This window comes from Zeugodacus cucurbitae, chromosome 3 (genome assembly GCF_028554725.1).
Source record: "Zeugodacus cucurbitae isolate PBARC_wt_2022May chromosome 3, idZeuCucr1.2, whole genome shotgun sequence".
In the NCBI taxonomy this organism is placed as follows: domain Eukaryota; kingdom Metazoa; phylum Arthropoda; class Insecta; order Diptera; family Tephritidae; genus Zeugodacus; species Zeugodacus cucurbitae.
The window spans coordinates 75,088,245-75,105,674 of record NC_071668.1 but is presented as its reverse complement, the minus strand read 5'-3'; the positions used below and the strand labels follow the sequence as shown (position 1 = coordinate 75,105,674).

Here is a 17,430-nt window from a genome sequence, read left to right as displayed (position 1 = left end):
CGCTAACAAATGAGGTCGCCGAAAAAAATATGAAAATAAATAAAAAAAGACTATGTAAAGGCGTGAAAAAAATGAGCTTTCGAAGTTTGGCTGCTGCATTTGACAGCCTTAATGCTTGGACAATAAAAGCGCCGAACACTCGGAAATGTGTGTCGAGCTTTAAAATATATTTGGTAAGAGTTCTATTGTCTTTCTTTAAAAGTTTTGAAATAAAATTATAATAACTGGAAGAATCTAGTTTGATTTGATTTTGAGTTCCAGAGTTCCACTATCCAATGTAAACGTGGATCGGGTGCACGCAAATAAAATGGATCCCTTCTATTTTTCGACGATTTTTATGCTTAATTCTTAGGAGTTCTTAGAGTTCTCGGAGTGCTAATTATTTATCGTATATAATAATTTATAGTATCGGATTTTGCTTCATCAGTTCTCGCCCGATTTGTTTCAATTGGACGACAAATTCATAGCTTCTTTATATGTTCAAATTGTCAGATTTCTTGAATTCCGCACCTGATTACTACTACTCTTCCAATACCTTAAGAGGTAATACGTATACGTCTTGGTAAACTCTATATGTGTTGTAGCTATATTCCTGTAGCGGACAAGGTTAGAAACAAGTTTAGAGTTCGTAATTGAAGGTGTCCGAGCTGGAAAAGTGATTATCTGAATGGATCACTACTTTATTCTCGGTGTGGTTTAGTAAAGCGTCATAGGTTCGCTCAGTTTCTGGTACTTCCACCACGAGGATGCCAAATCGGTACACTTCGTTGCACATGCTCATATATACCGTCGGTATTCGCACAGGTTAAATTCTGATTGGTCTCAGCATCTCTTCTAGTGTATATATAAAGAAGTTTATGCATAGTAAGATGTAATATTTAGGTTTCAGAGTTCGTCGAAGGTTCGTATTCTCGCACTGATCATGTCGAAATATTACTGAACACAACTGTAAGACAAAATGGCTTCCAACTGGTTTCTTTCTACGGTCGTTCCATGAATTTTATAACCGATAATCGATTTCTGATATTGCTCGTAAAGCAATTTGATTTATACATTTTAAATCAAGTTATCACTCAGGAAGATGTCTTACTTATAGATCAGAAAATTTATGGGTTTACGGCAGCACTTTTAACGACTGAATTTGAAGTTAAGAGGTTTATTTATGAAGCATTTGGATTTCGAATATTGATTAGAAAAAGTCAAGAAGTTCCAAACTTTCGCCTTATATGCCTACTTTAGTAATCTCTAAAGAATAATAGCGCTCCGAAACTCCAAATGCGACGATGTAGTTTTGAGGTGCTCATTATAAACTTCATATTTTTATTTTGAGGTTATAAAATTTAGGAATGAAATCAATTGTTATTTTACAAAGGTACCAAATGATATAAGTGAGATCTTTTACTTCCAATTGAGGAAAGATCTAATTATATGAGGTATGCTTTGTAATTAATGAATGTCTTGTTCTATGCTGTTTTTTAAGCGACGGTTTTTTGACGTTCAAATTCTATTCTGAATAAAGCCAAGGGGGAAAAACAGCTTGATATAGAGAGAGAATTAACTTAACAAATCCGATAAGATGACGGGAAAACTTAACGGTCTGTATTTTAGATTCGACTCCCTAAATAACTAATCTGGTCTAGGAACGATAAATGGAACTGAAATTTAATCTGATCCGGGGTTTTTTGACAACAGCGTAGTTTATGATTTCACAACGGCAACAACCTAGATCCTTTTCAGTAATCACAAGAATTACAAGTATTAATCTTCAACTATTCAGTAACTTATAAATTTTTGTTTATATTTGAGGGTGGTAATTCATGTAATACAATGTCATGTAGAAATTATAATTTATGTTATGGTTCTTAAACATGTCATTTTTTATTGAATTTATCTGAAGATCTACATATATGCCAAGAAACATTTATATTTTAATGTCCAAATGTCAAATTTATTCAACAAGATGAGAAACAAGTCTTAGTAAATGCAAGAAGAAGTTGATGTAACTTCGAATGTCAAGAAACAAAAAAATTCTGCGCTCAGACTGGACAAGAGACTATCTCAAAAAAATTAACAAAAATCTCTAAAATGCAAATGATATTATTTACATACTAACGCAGACACATTGCATCATAACTCGCGAGATTTGAGTATACTTTTAACGTAATAAGAACAACACATTAAACAATCGCACACAAGATAATTGTAAACTACCCCTACTACAGCTAAAGCGTGATCGCAAAGACGCTATCTACTCTTCAAGCTACTGCGATACTGATGCGCTGACCCATTGACCAGCGTCTACAAGCAGATAACTGTGTAGATATGTCACCGCTGAGGAACAAGTTTACAATATTTCGGCAGTCGCCCAACAGCATCTACAGGGAGGGTTGATTGGGCGCCGAAGGATGCCGCAAGGATGTGTCAAAGTTCATCAGCGACCAGCGTAGAAGACAGCAGCATCAAAGCGAGTGATGCTGACCGTTGTCCAGTTTGTCAAACCGGCCAAGCAACCTATTTTTAATGCGGCGTCTGGAAAAGTGCTTGGTTTTGAGGCTAAAAATACGCGTTGAAATTTCATGTGAAAGTTCAGTATTTTGCAGCGCACCTTTTCAACGATTCCGAAGCAAGAAAAGGTATATAAAGCTATGCTAGATGGGATAGCCTGTTTGGTGATGCTGTGGCGTGAGAAAATCTTCTTTATTCACTGAAAATTATTTCCAGAAATCAAAACTGGCTTTTAGTGCTGGGAACTATGTTTGCTTTTTGGGAAGCTGTGATGAGTGAACTTTGAACTTGGCTGGGATGCTGAAGTTGTGGAAGGAAGTTTTGAATTAAATTCACTGCATTTTGGAATGACTAAATAGTTAATAAGTAATGGAATTTTCGTGTTTGATGGCTGCAATGGTGCATACATACGCGGATGACCGTTACGATTTAGACTTTTATTTCTGTCTCAAATGCGAAATGCGATTAGTTCCTTACAATTGAACTTAAATGTCGGACACTAATATTCATTGCTTTCATTTCTCACCGTTTCTCTATGATCACCATTAGGTGTCGTCATCGTTAGCTTAACATGGTTTTACGCTTATCTATCTGTCATCAAAAAATGTTATCTACTGGAAGACCTGCAATAATTTTTTACAGATTCCACTCAATGGTTCGACTGTCGAGTTAAGTTTCTTGGGATTTGTTAGCTCAAACTTTCTACTACGGAAGTACATCGAAGTAACTGTCCAAAGATTTTGGTAGTAATTCTCATCACCGCTGTGAGAGACACTTTCCGTATTCTTGAACTTGGTTTATAAAGGAACCGCATTATCCCGCTGTTTGCATCGCTCCTTAAAAGATTCCTTCCTCAAGATTTTCAATGAATTGGCACCATGTGAATATTTCTGTAGTTTACTATCGGAAAAATTGTTTTGCCAACTTTTTCAGAAAATCAAAAATCAATATTTTTCCACATATATTTTTGGTTACTGTATTGTATTTGCGTTCATTATCTCATTATAGGCGTGCGCTTTACTGTTTTATACTGCCTCCCATTGAGGGAAAAGGAATCATGACCTCTTTAGCATTAGCTTCAGGCTACATCGATATCCGACTTATTTGTGTACCCGGTCATAGCGGAATTTGCCGGAATCTGCTAAAGAGATCAGAGTTCCACACTGTCATTGGAACATCAGACACATTGGATTCGGAAAATGACGGTAGTCAATGTTCCATATGCGTTCCAACAACCAGCAATAGGAGTACTTGTGGTGAGAATAAAGATTTTGACAAGTGTAAGCCGCCAAAGCTTCCAATTTCCAAACTTCGCCAATCTTAGGTTGAGGCATCTCTGTAGTCGAACCTTTCGAAAACAGCGAACGGGTTGGACTTGTTATTAGCCGACTTAAAAATTTGTGAAAGACTGTGCTTGGTCGATACGTGGGGTTCATTTTGACCCACAAGACCATAATTTCTAGATGTGACCTCAAACGAAGGCATCAACTTGAAGAACGGTTGTAACACTGATATTGTGGAACTGCGATTGGACTCGTGTAGAACGGTATTATATTCCGACGGGAATAGAATGGGATTTTGTCTTTGGACCGAACTTTATAGCGATTTTGCAGAAAGTCATTACTAAGATGAAACTGAAACTCATAATTACAGTCTGAGAGAACTACGAACTAGGAGATTAATGTGAATTTCTGAGTATAAACTCAGAAAAACCACTTAACTAAGGAAACAAAAATTTTAAAACCAGTTCAAAGAAGAAATGACTAATAACTTATGCAATTACATTAATAATATACTAAAACGAAGTGACATTTAACCGTCAAAACGGACAAAAGTTACAACGGCAAACTTAATAGATGCTGCAAGACAACATGCCGACCAAAGGTGGACGACGGGCCTCAAATGGTTTGGCGCCGAAATAAGGTCAGTAAACACCAAATGCTTATACACAATACAAGTACACACATGGATGGATGTTGTTGTTATTGCAGTTAACGGACATTTTGAAAGTAATTTGCATAATAAAAGTAAAAAAATAAATAAAAATGTACCAAAAATTCGAGAAGAAAAGCGGCAGAAATCTTTGAAGAAAGAAGTCAAACAAAATGAACAGCAGAAGATCACAGCAGCAAGCAGCAAAGTTGCGCAAGCAGTTTGGACCGGACATATCCTGTTGACCATTGGGGTAAATTGCTATACACGAAAGGCGATACTACCAACGAAACAACGACGCACGCACACACATCGGGAAATGAGCAGTCACAATTGTCCCACCCTTAAGCGTTGAATGCCGAAAAATAGAATATACATATATGCACAACTAGCAGCAATAACAACAACACTGAGCACAAGTAAAACACACAGAGGCAGCAATAAATTTTGGCAGGATTCGTTGCAAGGATGATGTGGTAGGCCGACGACGACCAATCAAAATAATTATGAAACAACAAAAACTTAAGAAATGACAAAGGAGCTGGCAATGCCACCCCATTAGCGCCTAGCTGCACTTCTGGCCACCTAAATACAAATATACTGATAAGTATATACTCAAATGTGTATATAAATGTGCGTGTGTATAACCGAAATCTTAGAGCAACATTAGACGTCTGCTTCTATTCAAGACGATGTGTTATTTATATTCGAAATAAAATGACAATAACAACAAACTCTACTCTAAGTATTAAAATTCTTGGGGTGGTAGAAGGTCCGACTTCCATTCTAATGCCTCACACACATAACTTCAAGCATTTTTTGTGTGTGTTTTAGGGTGATGTGTGCCCTCGAACCTCTAACTTTCATTTGGGTGGCATTTGTCTAAGAGAGAGAGAGAGTGTATTCTAATATTATAAGTACATGTTGGAGAAGAAAATAGAAATTGGAAAAGAAATCAACTTCTAAGAGCGCATTAAGAGAGCGTTGACAGGCTTATGAATTGAGTAAGAGTGTGTTTGTTTATCTTTTGGTGAAGGAATGTGTAAATGCTTAGATAATCAGAATGATTTAATAAAAAAAAAATAAAAATTCATTTTTTTACACGATTTGCTATTTATTTTACGAGTTTAAATGATGGAGAGATAAAATTGTTATATGTCCAAATTTATGTTATTTGAATTAAAGGTCAACGTTAAAAAAATATCTCTTTTGGCATGTCTGTGTTAAGATTTGGAGTCTCACAGTGTTATGACTAATACCACCTTACTCATTATTGACTCTTAATATGATATAAAGCTCGAAATTGAGTCCAAAAATCGTGAAATTTAAATATTTAGAACTAATCGATTTCGCAAACTTAGTTTAGGCGTGTATGGATACATCCAAAAGCCTAATGGGTCACCTGTACCCCGAAAGGTTAATTATAGGCTAATCTATAGTCGGAAAAGTGTTTAAGCGCTTTTGAAGCGGGTCTCTAACCGGATGCGACTATTTACTTTACGGATTAAAGACAGAAGGCGCTGAATAGCAACCCTCGTAGAAAATGCTGTTTAAAATAATCATCGGTGCTTCTGAGTAAGATACTACATTTTTCTACGTTAAGCAAAACACCTACTGGGGGGATACAACTCTAAAATATCCAAATGTATAATAAACCTCCGAAGAAGTAAACTAATAATACTTGTGAGACATAAAACGGGCCACTGTAAGCTTAGAAAGCACTATACAATCTGGGCATGGTCTCATCAGAAACCTGGCGCTGTTGTGGCATGAAGGCTTGGTTGGTTAGTTGGTTGAAAACGGAGGCGAAGAGAGGCTGACCGCAAGCGGGCGCACTTAGGCCATCATTAGGCCCATTGTATTCCCCGAGGGTACCCCGATAAGCATCACGTGAACAACTGGGTCGATTCAACGAAGCTTCTGAGTTTTTTATATCACAGCTGTCCAATTGCTCTTAGATTTGAGTATTGGGAGCCATGGAAGGTATCTCTTCTTAACCGACAGATGGCAGGATATTCGCAAAGATAATGCTCTAGTGTCTCGTCATCTTCCGCGCACGCCATGCTACTATACCAAGCCTCTTAGAGTTAAAGGGAACTGCGTTCTCAACTGCCCTAAGCGGGCCAACTCATTCGCCTTATCATTTCCTTCTATACCTATATGACCGGGTACCCAGATAATTTTGACTTCCCTATTCTATTAATTGCCTCTTTGCATAATCTGACACAATGAGACTGACATGAAGGCTTAAACTCTTCTACACCTGTTGTTGGAATGTATAGCACCTCACAGGAGCAGGCGCAGAATATGGACCTTATTAACGCAAACAAGGAGCCCATCCACTTCTTTACTTCTGGCACTACTCTGGAATTTATCAGAGTGCGGGGACTAATGGAGTCGCTGTAGACATCGGAAGGGCATAATAGAGCAAACGTCGCAGTGCATACCTCAAAATTATTCTATTCTAAATTTTTATCATCAATGTGCCTCTTAATAATTTCAGATACATTTTTTTTCGTTGTTAATTGAATATCAAGAGAAATAACTTAAGAAAAAATCTTCATGAAACTGAGACACAATTTATATCCTAATTTTATTAATATATCCTAGATATTTTCCAATATCCTTACTTTAGTCTTCAATTAGTTTTTAATTTCATTTTCAAGTCTTTGGAGTAAGTATTATTGAATAGCTAATAGCCAGTACTCGACAATTGAAAATAACAATGAACTTATGCTAATGAAGATAATTAATTCAATAAGAGATATTTAAATAACTTATATTACTTTATTGAAACAACTTAGAACTGAGAACTGTCACTAAAGCAACATATGATATAAGTGGAGCCACTAGCTAGCTATTTATATTTATGCATCCTCTCCAACAGCTCCTCCTACCAAGCCAATATTTCTATAAAGCAAGTGCTTGAAAGTAACACGTGACACTAACACATATAAAAAGACAAAGAAATTCAAAGGACTAAGAAATATTAGCATACACACAGGCGTAACAAATAATATGCAACAGTTTGTTGTTTAAAGAGACAAACAAAGAATTGCGCTTTGTTAGGCGACGTGCTCTTGTTGTTGTTTACATTTTTGTACAATTTTTTTTTTTTTTCATTTAAGAGAGTGAAAATATAAAGAGTGACAAAAAGAATGTTTGCGTATACTTGGCAGGAAAGTGGAATGCTTAGAGCTGAGTAGAGGGTGGTGTACATTAGAAAAAAGGAAAAAGAAATTTGAACATGTGATTATAGTATGAGTAGTAAGTAGTTAATGATACACAGTTTTAAGAGAACATTTTCTGTTAAGAAAGTAAGAGTAAAATTGGAACGACAAATAAAAAACTAAAAAAATAATAAAAAAGTTATGAGTAACATAAGCTGTCTGTTTGTATATACATATGCAATAGCTTATAGTTCAAAATTTGTTGAGGTAGTCATATTGATTGTCGGACTTCATTGAACTGATTTCAACACTTTGTTTGTAAATGTGTGTGTGTAGAGGTGTAGGAACATTTTTTTCTACTTATAAATATACATTCCATTTTTATTTTGTGCTTAATTTTATTTTTTCTTAAGCCAATTCAAGTTCAACGGCGCGACGGTGAAACCAACTCCCGTCTCCAGCACCATACAACCACCCCGCTGCGGCAAATTCAAGTATATTAACCCAAGCCTCTATCTCAGTGCATAGAAACAGCTTCGTTTTGAGGTTGAAAGTTCATTTTTTCCTTCCGTCTGCACTTAATGTATATTTACCAGCACTTCCTTCTACCTTTGTGCACCTTTTCAGCACAAAACACATACATTTAAGTGTGTCTGTCTTCGTTGTGATCTTCACTGCTGCATCTTCCGTTTCATAAACCTGTTTGCTGTTGCTGTTCTTCTATGCTTGCACCTATCATTCTGCAACCCTTTCTTTGGTCAGTCCACCACCACCTTCCGTGTATCTGTGTTGTGCTGTCCAACTCAGCGCAGCTTCTTCGGTCCGGTCTTTGGTCAGCAGCATGATTTTCTTCAGGAAAACTCATATTTCGATCAGTCTTTGTTGATCTTTTAAAGCGTTCGCGTTCGCTCGCGTCGTGTTCGTAATCGTTGTCGTTTTTATTAAGTTTAATTTTGTTATAAGAATTTTCGCTTTGTGTTGTTGTTAATATTTTGTATTGAACTATTGATTGACTTTTGACTCTTAACACTTGATTTGTTGCATATTCTTATAACTGTTTTTTGACTTTGTTAATTGTGAAGTGTTTTTAATAAATATTGAATCGAATCGCTTACGTTTTTTTGAAAAAAAAAATTAAATGTCGAAGTGCTTCTTATACAATAATCGTTATTTTGAATGAATGATTTGTGAACTATGTTAAATACATCAAAACTCAAAATTTCGTGACAATTAAAGATTTGTGAGTAGTTTATACAAGAAATATATTTAAATAAAAAAGTTAAAACCACTGTGATACCGTTAAGAATTTGTGTATGGTGGTTTTTTTCAGTCCTAACTCTATCCTATCCATTCAAAGAGATCATTAGATTATACTAAATATTCTTTATTAGCGCTTCTCCGAATCCATTTAAAACTTTGTTTAAATTCTCTTCGTCTGAGTTCCTTCTAGTTTTTAAAATCGCTCCTTGGAAGGTCGATCACAACCTAGATAGTTCTATGAAAAGATCGTTTTTATATAGAAATCTCTGATATGCTCCGACATAGCGCGATATATGTAATTAATAATGACCGCTTGGAAATCTCAGTCAAGTGACCCGCATTTAAAATCAATCAAATATAAATAATTTACCAAGTGTTTACTTCTCCTAAAGTCGTAAGCTTCTCATTTCATTTAGAATTATCCAATTTATAGGAGAGTTGAGAGTTTACGGTGACCCGATGGATTTCCTTTTGGTTAATGGTTGAACATAATTTCGCCTCTTTAACTCCAAACGAGCTTCTTTATATTGACATAAGTTGGAAATAACGAAATAACAGAACAGATATATTATATAATCAGCCAAGAAATCGAGCATAAAAGCGTTGCAAAGTATTGAGATTAAGGTATTATAACATTATCTAGGACTTCAAGTGAAAAATATCCCGTTTTAATCACCGAATTCCGAAAGTACATACTGAGAACCTTGGCTCTTTGTTTTGTATAGAATATCAAATCTTCGGTAAAAAAAGACAAGGAAATTGTTACTACAAAGTTCAGATATTTTCATGAAATGTTTGGAAGTATCTATTTGAAGTTATCTCGAGCTTCTAAATGAACTATCGAGACCCAAAGTTCTAATATTTCAGCTCCTAGCAAGTTATTAGGTTGCTTCCAATTTGTTTCTTAACGAATAAACATAAACTTAAAGGATCTTTCCTATACATCTAACTGTCTTTTAATGAGTGTTCGAAGAGTTTGGCTGGCGAAAGGGTTTATTGTGATATTACACTGATCGATAACACACTTCGAAACTGATTAGCGATCTTTTTATGATCTTATTAAATGTAAAATTTTCTTAACAATTATTAATCGACCACTGAAGTTCATGTACCTATAGTTAATTCAGATAATAGTTCCTTAATATTAAATTCATAACAGAACCACATTTAATCTTTAGAGCTTTTGGCTAAAAAAGAAATAGTAGCCTTAGAACAAAATAATCTTCGAATCACATTTTCGATGAAAATTTTGCACTCTATTTCAATTCGAACTAATGATTCGAATGCAATAAATAGAGAGTTTACTTTGTACATTTTAAATATAATATTTTTATTTATTTTCAGATAATAAATGCTTCAAAAATAAACACATATTGAATACCAAATGATTACAAACATTCAATGACTAAAACTTTTTATACAAATTTGTTCTTAAAATTCTAAAATAATATTATAAAACAACAACACGTGAATCGAAAAATAATCAGAAAATTAAATATATTAAAATCTACTTGAAATTCCAATTTATAAAAAATATAAAATTATAAAACATGGATTCATCGCGAGAGCAATCGCCCGTCGGTGATGCTGGGGAAGAAAACGCTCACAGATATGGAAGGGCGGAGGAGGCGCTACTTGATGATGAACGGCAACAGTTGACCGAACAACCACAACAACATTTGCTAGATTTACAGCATGAGAAGCAGCAGCGGCAGCACTTGCCAGAGCAACGCCAATTCACCGAAGCAATAGTGCCACATTTTGCCGTCGAAGAAGAAACACAAGGTGTTGCTTCGGCTTCGGCTTCAGCCTCCGCTTCTGCTTCTGATGCTGCCTACGAGGCTGATGTCGATGATGTTGATATGCCAATGGTTGCCGGTAATCATAAGCATGGGCAGCAAGTGGCGCGCGAAGTTGCAAAAGTGCCGTACGCACCAGCTGAAATGACGTTGAGCGCACAGCAGCGACGTCACGCTGAACGCCAGCATATTTATGAGGTAAAGTTTCAAACCAAAAGAGTTTGGAAAAGTTTCTCACTATAGAGTGTGGAGTAATACAGTCGAGGTTTTGTTCTTTTACAGCTTTTTCAGCCCTGGGCATTGAAGAATTACGGCGATCAAGCCAAGACGAAAACCATAACGTTGCGTAAGAAAACACGCATTTTGAAGGCGTTGGAGGGTAAAGAGCATAGTCGACCGGATAGTTCGAAATTTCGTTTCTGGGTGAAAACCAAGGGTGAGTATTAGTTCTAAGAAAATATAAATTTTTAACACAATTAATGGAAGCATAAAAAAAGCTTAGTGAAAGCTCATATAAAAGCTAAGGCCAAACGCCATTCATTATTTAATTGATTTCATTTAAATTGAAAATTAAAAAATGTGTGAAAGCTTCGATGAAAGTTCAACTGAGAGCTTTTATTAAAGCTCAGTTTTTGCTTAATAATTGATAAGTGAAACACTAATCTGATTTGATATAATACTAAATTCTTTATAGCTTTCACAACCAAACGTCCAGTCGACTTTAAGGAAGCAGCTGGTGGTCATCGACAGCTCGAACCGCTCCCCTCGAACGCTGTGCTCTCGGATAATCCAAGCCAAGTAGACCTATTTGTAGCTTCAACCACAAAGGTAACCATTATTGAGTAATTTCTCTTGGATATAATAAAATAAATATATTCTTAAAGGACTTTGGTAAACGCACCTATCGAAAGGTGGCCGTTGTTGAAGAATTCTTTGACATTATCTACAATGTACACATGGAATTGGGTGGACGCAGTGGCATGCATGCTGGACAAAAGCGCACGTATCGCATCGTGAGTGTAAAATCAAAACAAGACTAACATTTAAAGCTTCAGACCATCCACAACATTCCCTAATATGCTATATATTATTTCATATCACATTCTAGATCACCGAAACATATGCTTTTTTACCGCGTGAAGCTGTCACACGTTTTCTATCCATTTGTCCAGAGTGTAAGAAGAATTTACGCGCCGCCTCACCAGCCACATCCATCAATCCACCGGAGGATTGTGGCAACGAAAGTTCATCGGAAGTTGAAGGACTCAATTACTCATCACATACAGAAAGCTCTGTCGAAGCAGGACCTACGAAATTAAGCAGCGCTGCCAGTCTAACAAAAGTAGCAACCGCCAGCACAAGCATTGCGCACACACTGGCGCCACTAAAACGTCGCTACTCGCAACTTGAGGAAGCTTCTGATAACATAAAATCAATGCCGTCATCGCAATCGATAGCACGTGCATTGCTGGCAGCACCTTCACGGCAACCTCTCGCAGCACCAGCCTCACTACCCCGATCCAGCTCAACAGATACAGCTGCAGCCACAGCGGCAGCAGTAGCACCCATCATTACCATCGATTTGGTATCCGAACGAACGGCGCCTTCAGCTAAGCCATCGCCAGCACCAATTGTCGGGCAACCGAAAATACGCATCAATCCACAATTACAGCGTCCGTTGACTCCGCCTCCTGTGCCGGTTTCAGTTTCGGTTTCGGCAACAGTCTCTTCAACATCGACATCGCCGTCACCGTCACCAGTGGTGGTGCGCGAACCGGTTACGCATGCGCCGCCTCCTTATCTCGGCTATCATCCCCTTTGTTTAGATATGAATTTCTTAAAGACACACGAGAGTTTCTTTCGTTACTACGAAATGATGCGTCGTTTCTACGCCGGCGGTTTCCCGCTGCCAATGCCACCAATGCCGGCTGAGTTTACCGGCGCAGTTGATTTGTTCGGCACTCAGCGTAACACCAACTCAGGTGTGGCTCGCAGTTCTGCCATAAACCCAGCCGTTAGCAATATAAAGCAGCCTTCTGGCACACAAGATCGCTCAGCAATACCTGAAAGTCCCACCATTCACACCAAACCAATTAACACCCAAGAACCATTAATAAAAAAATTCAAAAGCTCACCAGAAAGTGAGAAAATCTTGAGACGGCGCACTGACTCCACTGAGTCACAAGCACGTACCTCGACCGGTGCTGCTGCTGCTGCAGTGGCTGCGTCCACGGCTGCTGGGCTGGAAATGCTTACTGAGGCAATGGCGCCGCTGCCACCTCACTCCCCTCCCCCCACACAGCTCAGTGCAATTAATCTCTCAACAACTTCTACTTTCAGATCTACACGCTCGAATGGCACATCAACGTCACACTCGAAACCGCTCACAACTCTGTCACCCATCGTCATACCAAACACACCGCTAACATTATCATCGTCAACGCTCTCACAACTTGTCACCTCCACACCCACTGCACTCAAAAGCAATCTGTCATCGGCACTTTCATTCAAGTCCAACACTACAGAAGTGAAAGCTTCTTCGTCCAAGTGTGCGTCGTCAGTTGGCGCTGATAATCGGCCAGCATCTTCAATGACTACTCGCTATTCTTCACGCTTGCCGCCTTTGGATTTGGAGCGTTTGAAACCGATCACTTCAACTTACTTGCAATTGACCCGCAGCATGGGCTTAAGCGATGAGGACGCCTTGCGCTTTGACAACCTGGTGAGTAATGATTTCAATTTTACGCTATAAAAGGGAATCTTATATCTTAGAGCAAGACTATATTTTAATTTTTTTTTTATAAATTTGGTTAAGTTAAATTATTTTTGGAAGAATGTATGCTGTTCGTTGAAATATATGCTCTTCCAAACACGAATTGTTATGTTTTCGTTATTCGAAGACCCAATACATGTTTTCTATGGGAATTTTTACCCATCGTTGCTGTTCAAGTTTTTATTTTACAATTTTTGTTTGAAAAATTACTATATTTATATTTTTAATTGTAAGAGACTATGCCAAATTGTTTTCTCCATAATTGTTCTTAGGGTTTTCGTATATTATTTATATTATCTTAAACGGCGCTTACGATTCTCGATCTGTTGGAACCGATTTCATTGTAACATATTGATGATTTCTCTGTCAAACTATTAGTAACTACTTGGGAGTGTGTCTTTGATAGATATTATTCGACATTTTATTAAAAAAAAATCCGAAAACTAAATTTCCACGATCTCCTATCAGCTTCAATATGTCTTGAAGACCCTCAGCACAGTTTCATATCGAAGCAATCACATACTGTCAAATCTGTATGGCAGTGTGTCTTTGCTAAAGTTAAGTTTTTATTAAAATCTTAGAAAAAATTTCAAATTTCAGAATCACACCTTCAGTTTTTATAGTTTAACAAGCATCTTGGGACATATTTTGGCTTACCAAACAAATAGTTTTCCAAGATTGTGGATAAATATAACTTTAGGGTTTGAATAATGATTTAGGTCTGGACTTCAACGCACTAAATGTTATGACTGAACGCCTCAAAGCCGGCAATATATTTTTCATTTCAAAACTGCATAAAAATACCAACGCCTGAAAGTAGGCAATCAATATATACCACCAATATGACAATCATCAATATGACAATCGCCTAAAAGTAGGTAATGTATTTTTTTAAATGAGTAATGATTGATATCCAAATGTAGGCAATGAGTTATATATACATAAAATATAAAATCAGCGCCCAAAAGCAGGCAATCATTTTTTTTCAATAGACACAATAATATTTGTGAAAAAATATTGATATTAAAATTAAATATGCGCCCAAAAGTATGCTCATTAGGCGTTTTCACTAATGCGCACGTACATATTATCACAACACTTATAAACACACAAATTTTGATTATTTTTTCCATATATTTGTATTTACTGTTTATTTTTAGACAAACTTTAACGCTTTTTAACGCAATTTTTAACTAATCTAGTTCTTCTTTTCTATGTCATGCTTGGCTTGAAAACGTAACAAATGTATAAAAAACACACACACACAAAAAAAAACAAAAACAAAAAACAAATGCAACAACAACACTCACCTTGCATACAACTTTAACGAGGATAAAAATGTACAACAACTGCAACAACAATACAATATCCTGACGCTTGTGTGTAAACGCTACAACTGCACGGCTTCTGCTGCAACTGCAACTGCACGCGCTTATGCTACTGCTTGTGCTTCTGCCACCGCTGCGGCTGCTAATTGAACGCTTCGCTTGTTGAATTGCTTGAGTACTTGAATATATGCTTGCGCTAATTCTTATTGCCATTACGTAAGCGTAGCGTAGATACTGGAGTGCTGCAAATATACAAAATATTAAAAAAATGCAAAAACAAATCAGTCAAATCACCAACAACAAGCAATAGAAAATCATAAAAAAATCACTATAACAACAACAATAGTAAAAGCAATAACCAAACGTCAAGCTAGCACACCAAAAACGTAGAAAAAGTATTTTTTAGACTTAAAACATAAACCAAATGTGCACAGTGCAACAACAACAACTACAAACAGCTGCGTGTATTATACAGTAGATTTTTTTTAAATTTTTTTAATTTTAGTGCGATTTTTATTTACTTTAATTTATTTGAATTTTGCTTTATTTTATTTAAGCTTGATTTGTTGCGCGTTTTTCTTGCTTTATTGATCTCGTTCGCTTATTTTAGTATTTATTTTTGTATGTATGCATTTATTTTTTACGCATATGTACATATGTATGTGTACATGTGTGCTTGTTGTATGCTTTGTATTTAGCTGAATGCTTTTATAATAATTTTTCCGTTATGTACTCATTTACATTTTTTGTCTCTCTCTCTCCCTCTCGCTCTCTAATTTTTTTCTCTACACATTTTATTTATTTATTTACTTTTTTTTGCATTTTAGTTTCATTTGCAATTCGCTTGATTTTAATAAATCGCAGCTTGGTTTATAAAATAATAATATATAATAATAAAAAAAAAATATAAAAAAAACTAAAAAAAAATTGTATTTGCTATTTAGCTTGAAATATATGTATGGACACTGCCATTTTTTTATAATTCACATTTGCGCTTTTTATTTGTAGCTGTATGCATCTGTCGTTTTTGTTGCTGCGCAAAAGCAATTTTAAAATATGCAAAAATGTTAGTTGTAGAAAATAAATAAACCAAAAATAACAAGAACAACAAATATCTATGCTAGATTTTTCTGTATCTGACAAATGCGTAGCTGCGTGTTTCAATTATTTGGCCCAAAGCGACGCTGCCGCCATTAATTCCCGCTGCTGCTTTGTATTGCATGTGCAAGTAGTGTTTTTTTTTCAATGCATTTATTGAATAAAATTATGCAAAAAATATTAGCGAAAAAATTTTTGGAAAAAATTTATGGAAAAAATTACGAAAAAAATTGGCGAAAAAATTATGGAAAAAATATTTACGAAAAAATTCATGAAAAAATTACGAAAAAAGAATTTGGGCAAAAAATGCGAAAAAATTTAGAAATAACACGAAAGCTTACACACACACACTCACTCTAACAAGTGTGCAAAAAAGCGGTAAGTATTTTAAATTAAAGCAAAAATGTTTGTTTGTTGTTTTTTCATGCACAAAGCATAATATTTATGTGCAACGGATATTATATATAAAATTTTGATGGAAATGTGTTATAGAAAATTTATTGTTCAAGTGCTACTGATTGATTTTGTTGGCTAGCTAAATTAATAATTTTAGTTGCCTACATACACATACATACATATGTACAACTGAAGTTTTTATATATGACTAACAAGTATATATAGTCTATACCTAAGTATGATACTCAAGTGATGGATGTCACTTGCTATAGACTACGTTTTTTTAAACGTTTTTATTATGAAAATTCGAAATCTTTATCAATTCGCCGAATCATTTTTTATAAATAGTTTTCTTATAAAAAAATATTTCACAGATTATTCTGAATTAACTTGTAATCACTTACAAGCATTAGCTGAAGGTGTAGACTGATTTCAGCGAACTTTGACCCGTAGTATGCTAAAAAAACGGCATATATATATAAACAAACGATGCATATAATTCCATTCAGATTTAGATCCTCTAATATTAATCGACAAAATCAACCAATAATAAAATCAATAATAAAAATCAGTATCTTTGGAAATTGGGGATAGATCAAGGTTTAAGTTTTATTCAAGTTATGGTTGGGAAAATATTCCCTATGAGTTTCATTCATATATTGATTGATATCTACGATATAAGTTCAATCGGAAAGTCAAAAAACTCTATATAGGGTATATTGAGTTTAGAACTAAGGGGAAGATCTAAACTGTTAATATTTTTCCTTTTGATTTTGGACCAAAGTATGCTCGAGAACATGTTTCTATGCAATTTTATAAAAATAACTCATTATTTAAAAGATTTGTTCGACAAAAATTCACTACAATAACGAAACTTATGATAAGTACTATATGGGGACATTTCTACCGATTTCACTTCTGCATCAATATTCAATTCATTATAATATCATTTATATAGATTGATATATAAAGTTAGTCAGCATACCAAAAATCATATTAGTTGTATAAACTATGGAACGTACTGAACCGATACCATTTTTATCAGGAAAATTTTCTTCAACTAATTTCACGGAGATATATCTCAGATTGTCCCCATGTTTCTGGTATAAAGTCCATCATCCGAGGTCCTCCAATTTTGTATATGAAGTCTGGGAATGTTTGGCGGATTA

At 35.6% G+C, this 17,430-nt stretch overlaps 1 protein-coding gene across 2 annotated transcripts; it reads left to right on the top strand.

Moving 5' to 3' along the window:
- The first annotated feature begins 10,278 nt into the window (after positions 1-10,278).
- On the top strand, positions 10,279-15,581 carry LOC105212096 (mucin-5AC). 2 transcript variants are annotated; one of them, XM_054226991.1, is made up of 6 exons: positions 10,279-10,864; positions 10,949-11,102; positions 11,361-11,494; positions 11,551-11,679; positions 11,775-13,388; positions 14,642-15,581. In XM_054226991.1, exons 1-6 carry the CDS (start codon positions 10,418-10,420, stop codon positions 14,669-14,671), a joined length of 2,508 nt encoding a protein of 835 aa, XP_054082966.1. In that variant the 5' UTR covers positions 10,279-10,417; the 3' UTR covers positions 14,672-15,581. The 2 variants fall into 2 exon arrangements, with proteins under 2 accessions (XP_054082966.1, XP_028895910.2); XM_029040077.2 differs by lacking the exon at positions 14,642-15,581 and having other exon boundaries at positions 11,775-13,432.
- Positions 15,582-17,430: the final 1,849 nt, after the last annotated feature.

Bases quoted from the DNA above. Each gene is read 5' to 3' on its own strand.
- LOC105212096 (XM_054226991.1), top strand. From the start codon at position 10,418: ATGGATTCATCGCGAGAGCAATCGCCCGTCGGTGATGCTGGGGAAGAA. The intron at 10,865-10,948 runs GTAAAGTTTCAA...GTTCTTTTACAG, and splicing joins AACGCCAGCATATTTATGAG to CTTTTTCAGCCCTGGGCATT. The intron at 11,680-11,774 runs GTGAGTGTAAAA...ATCACATTCTAG, and splicing joins AAAAGCGCACGTATCGCATC to ATCACCGAAACATATGCTTT.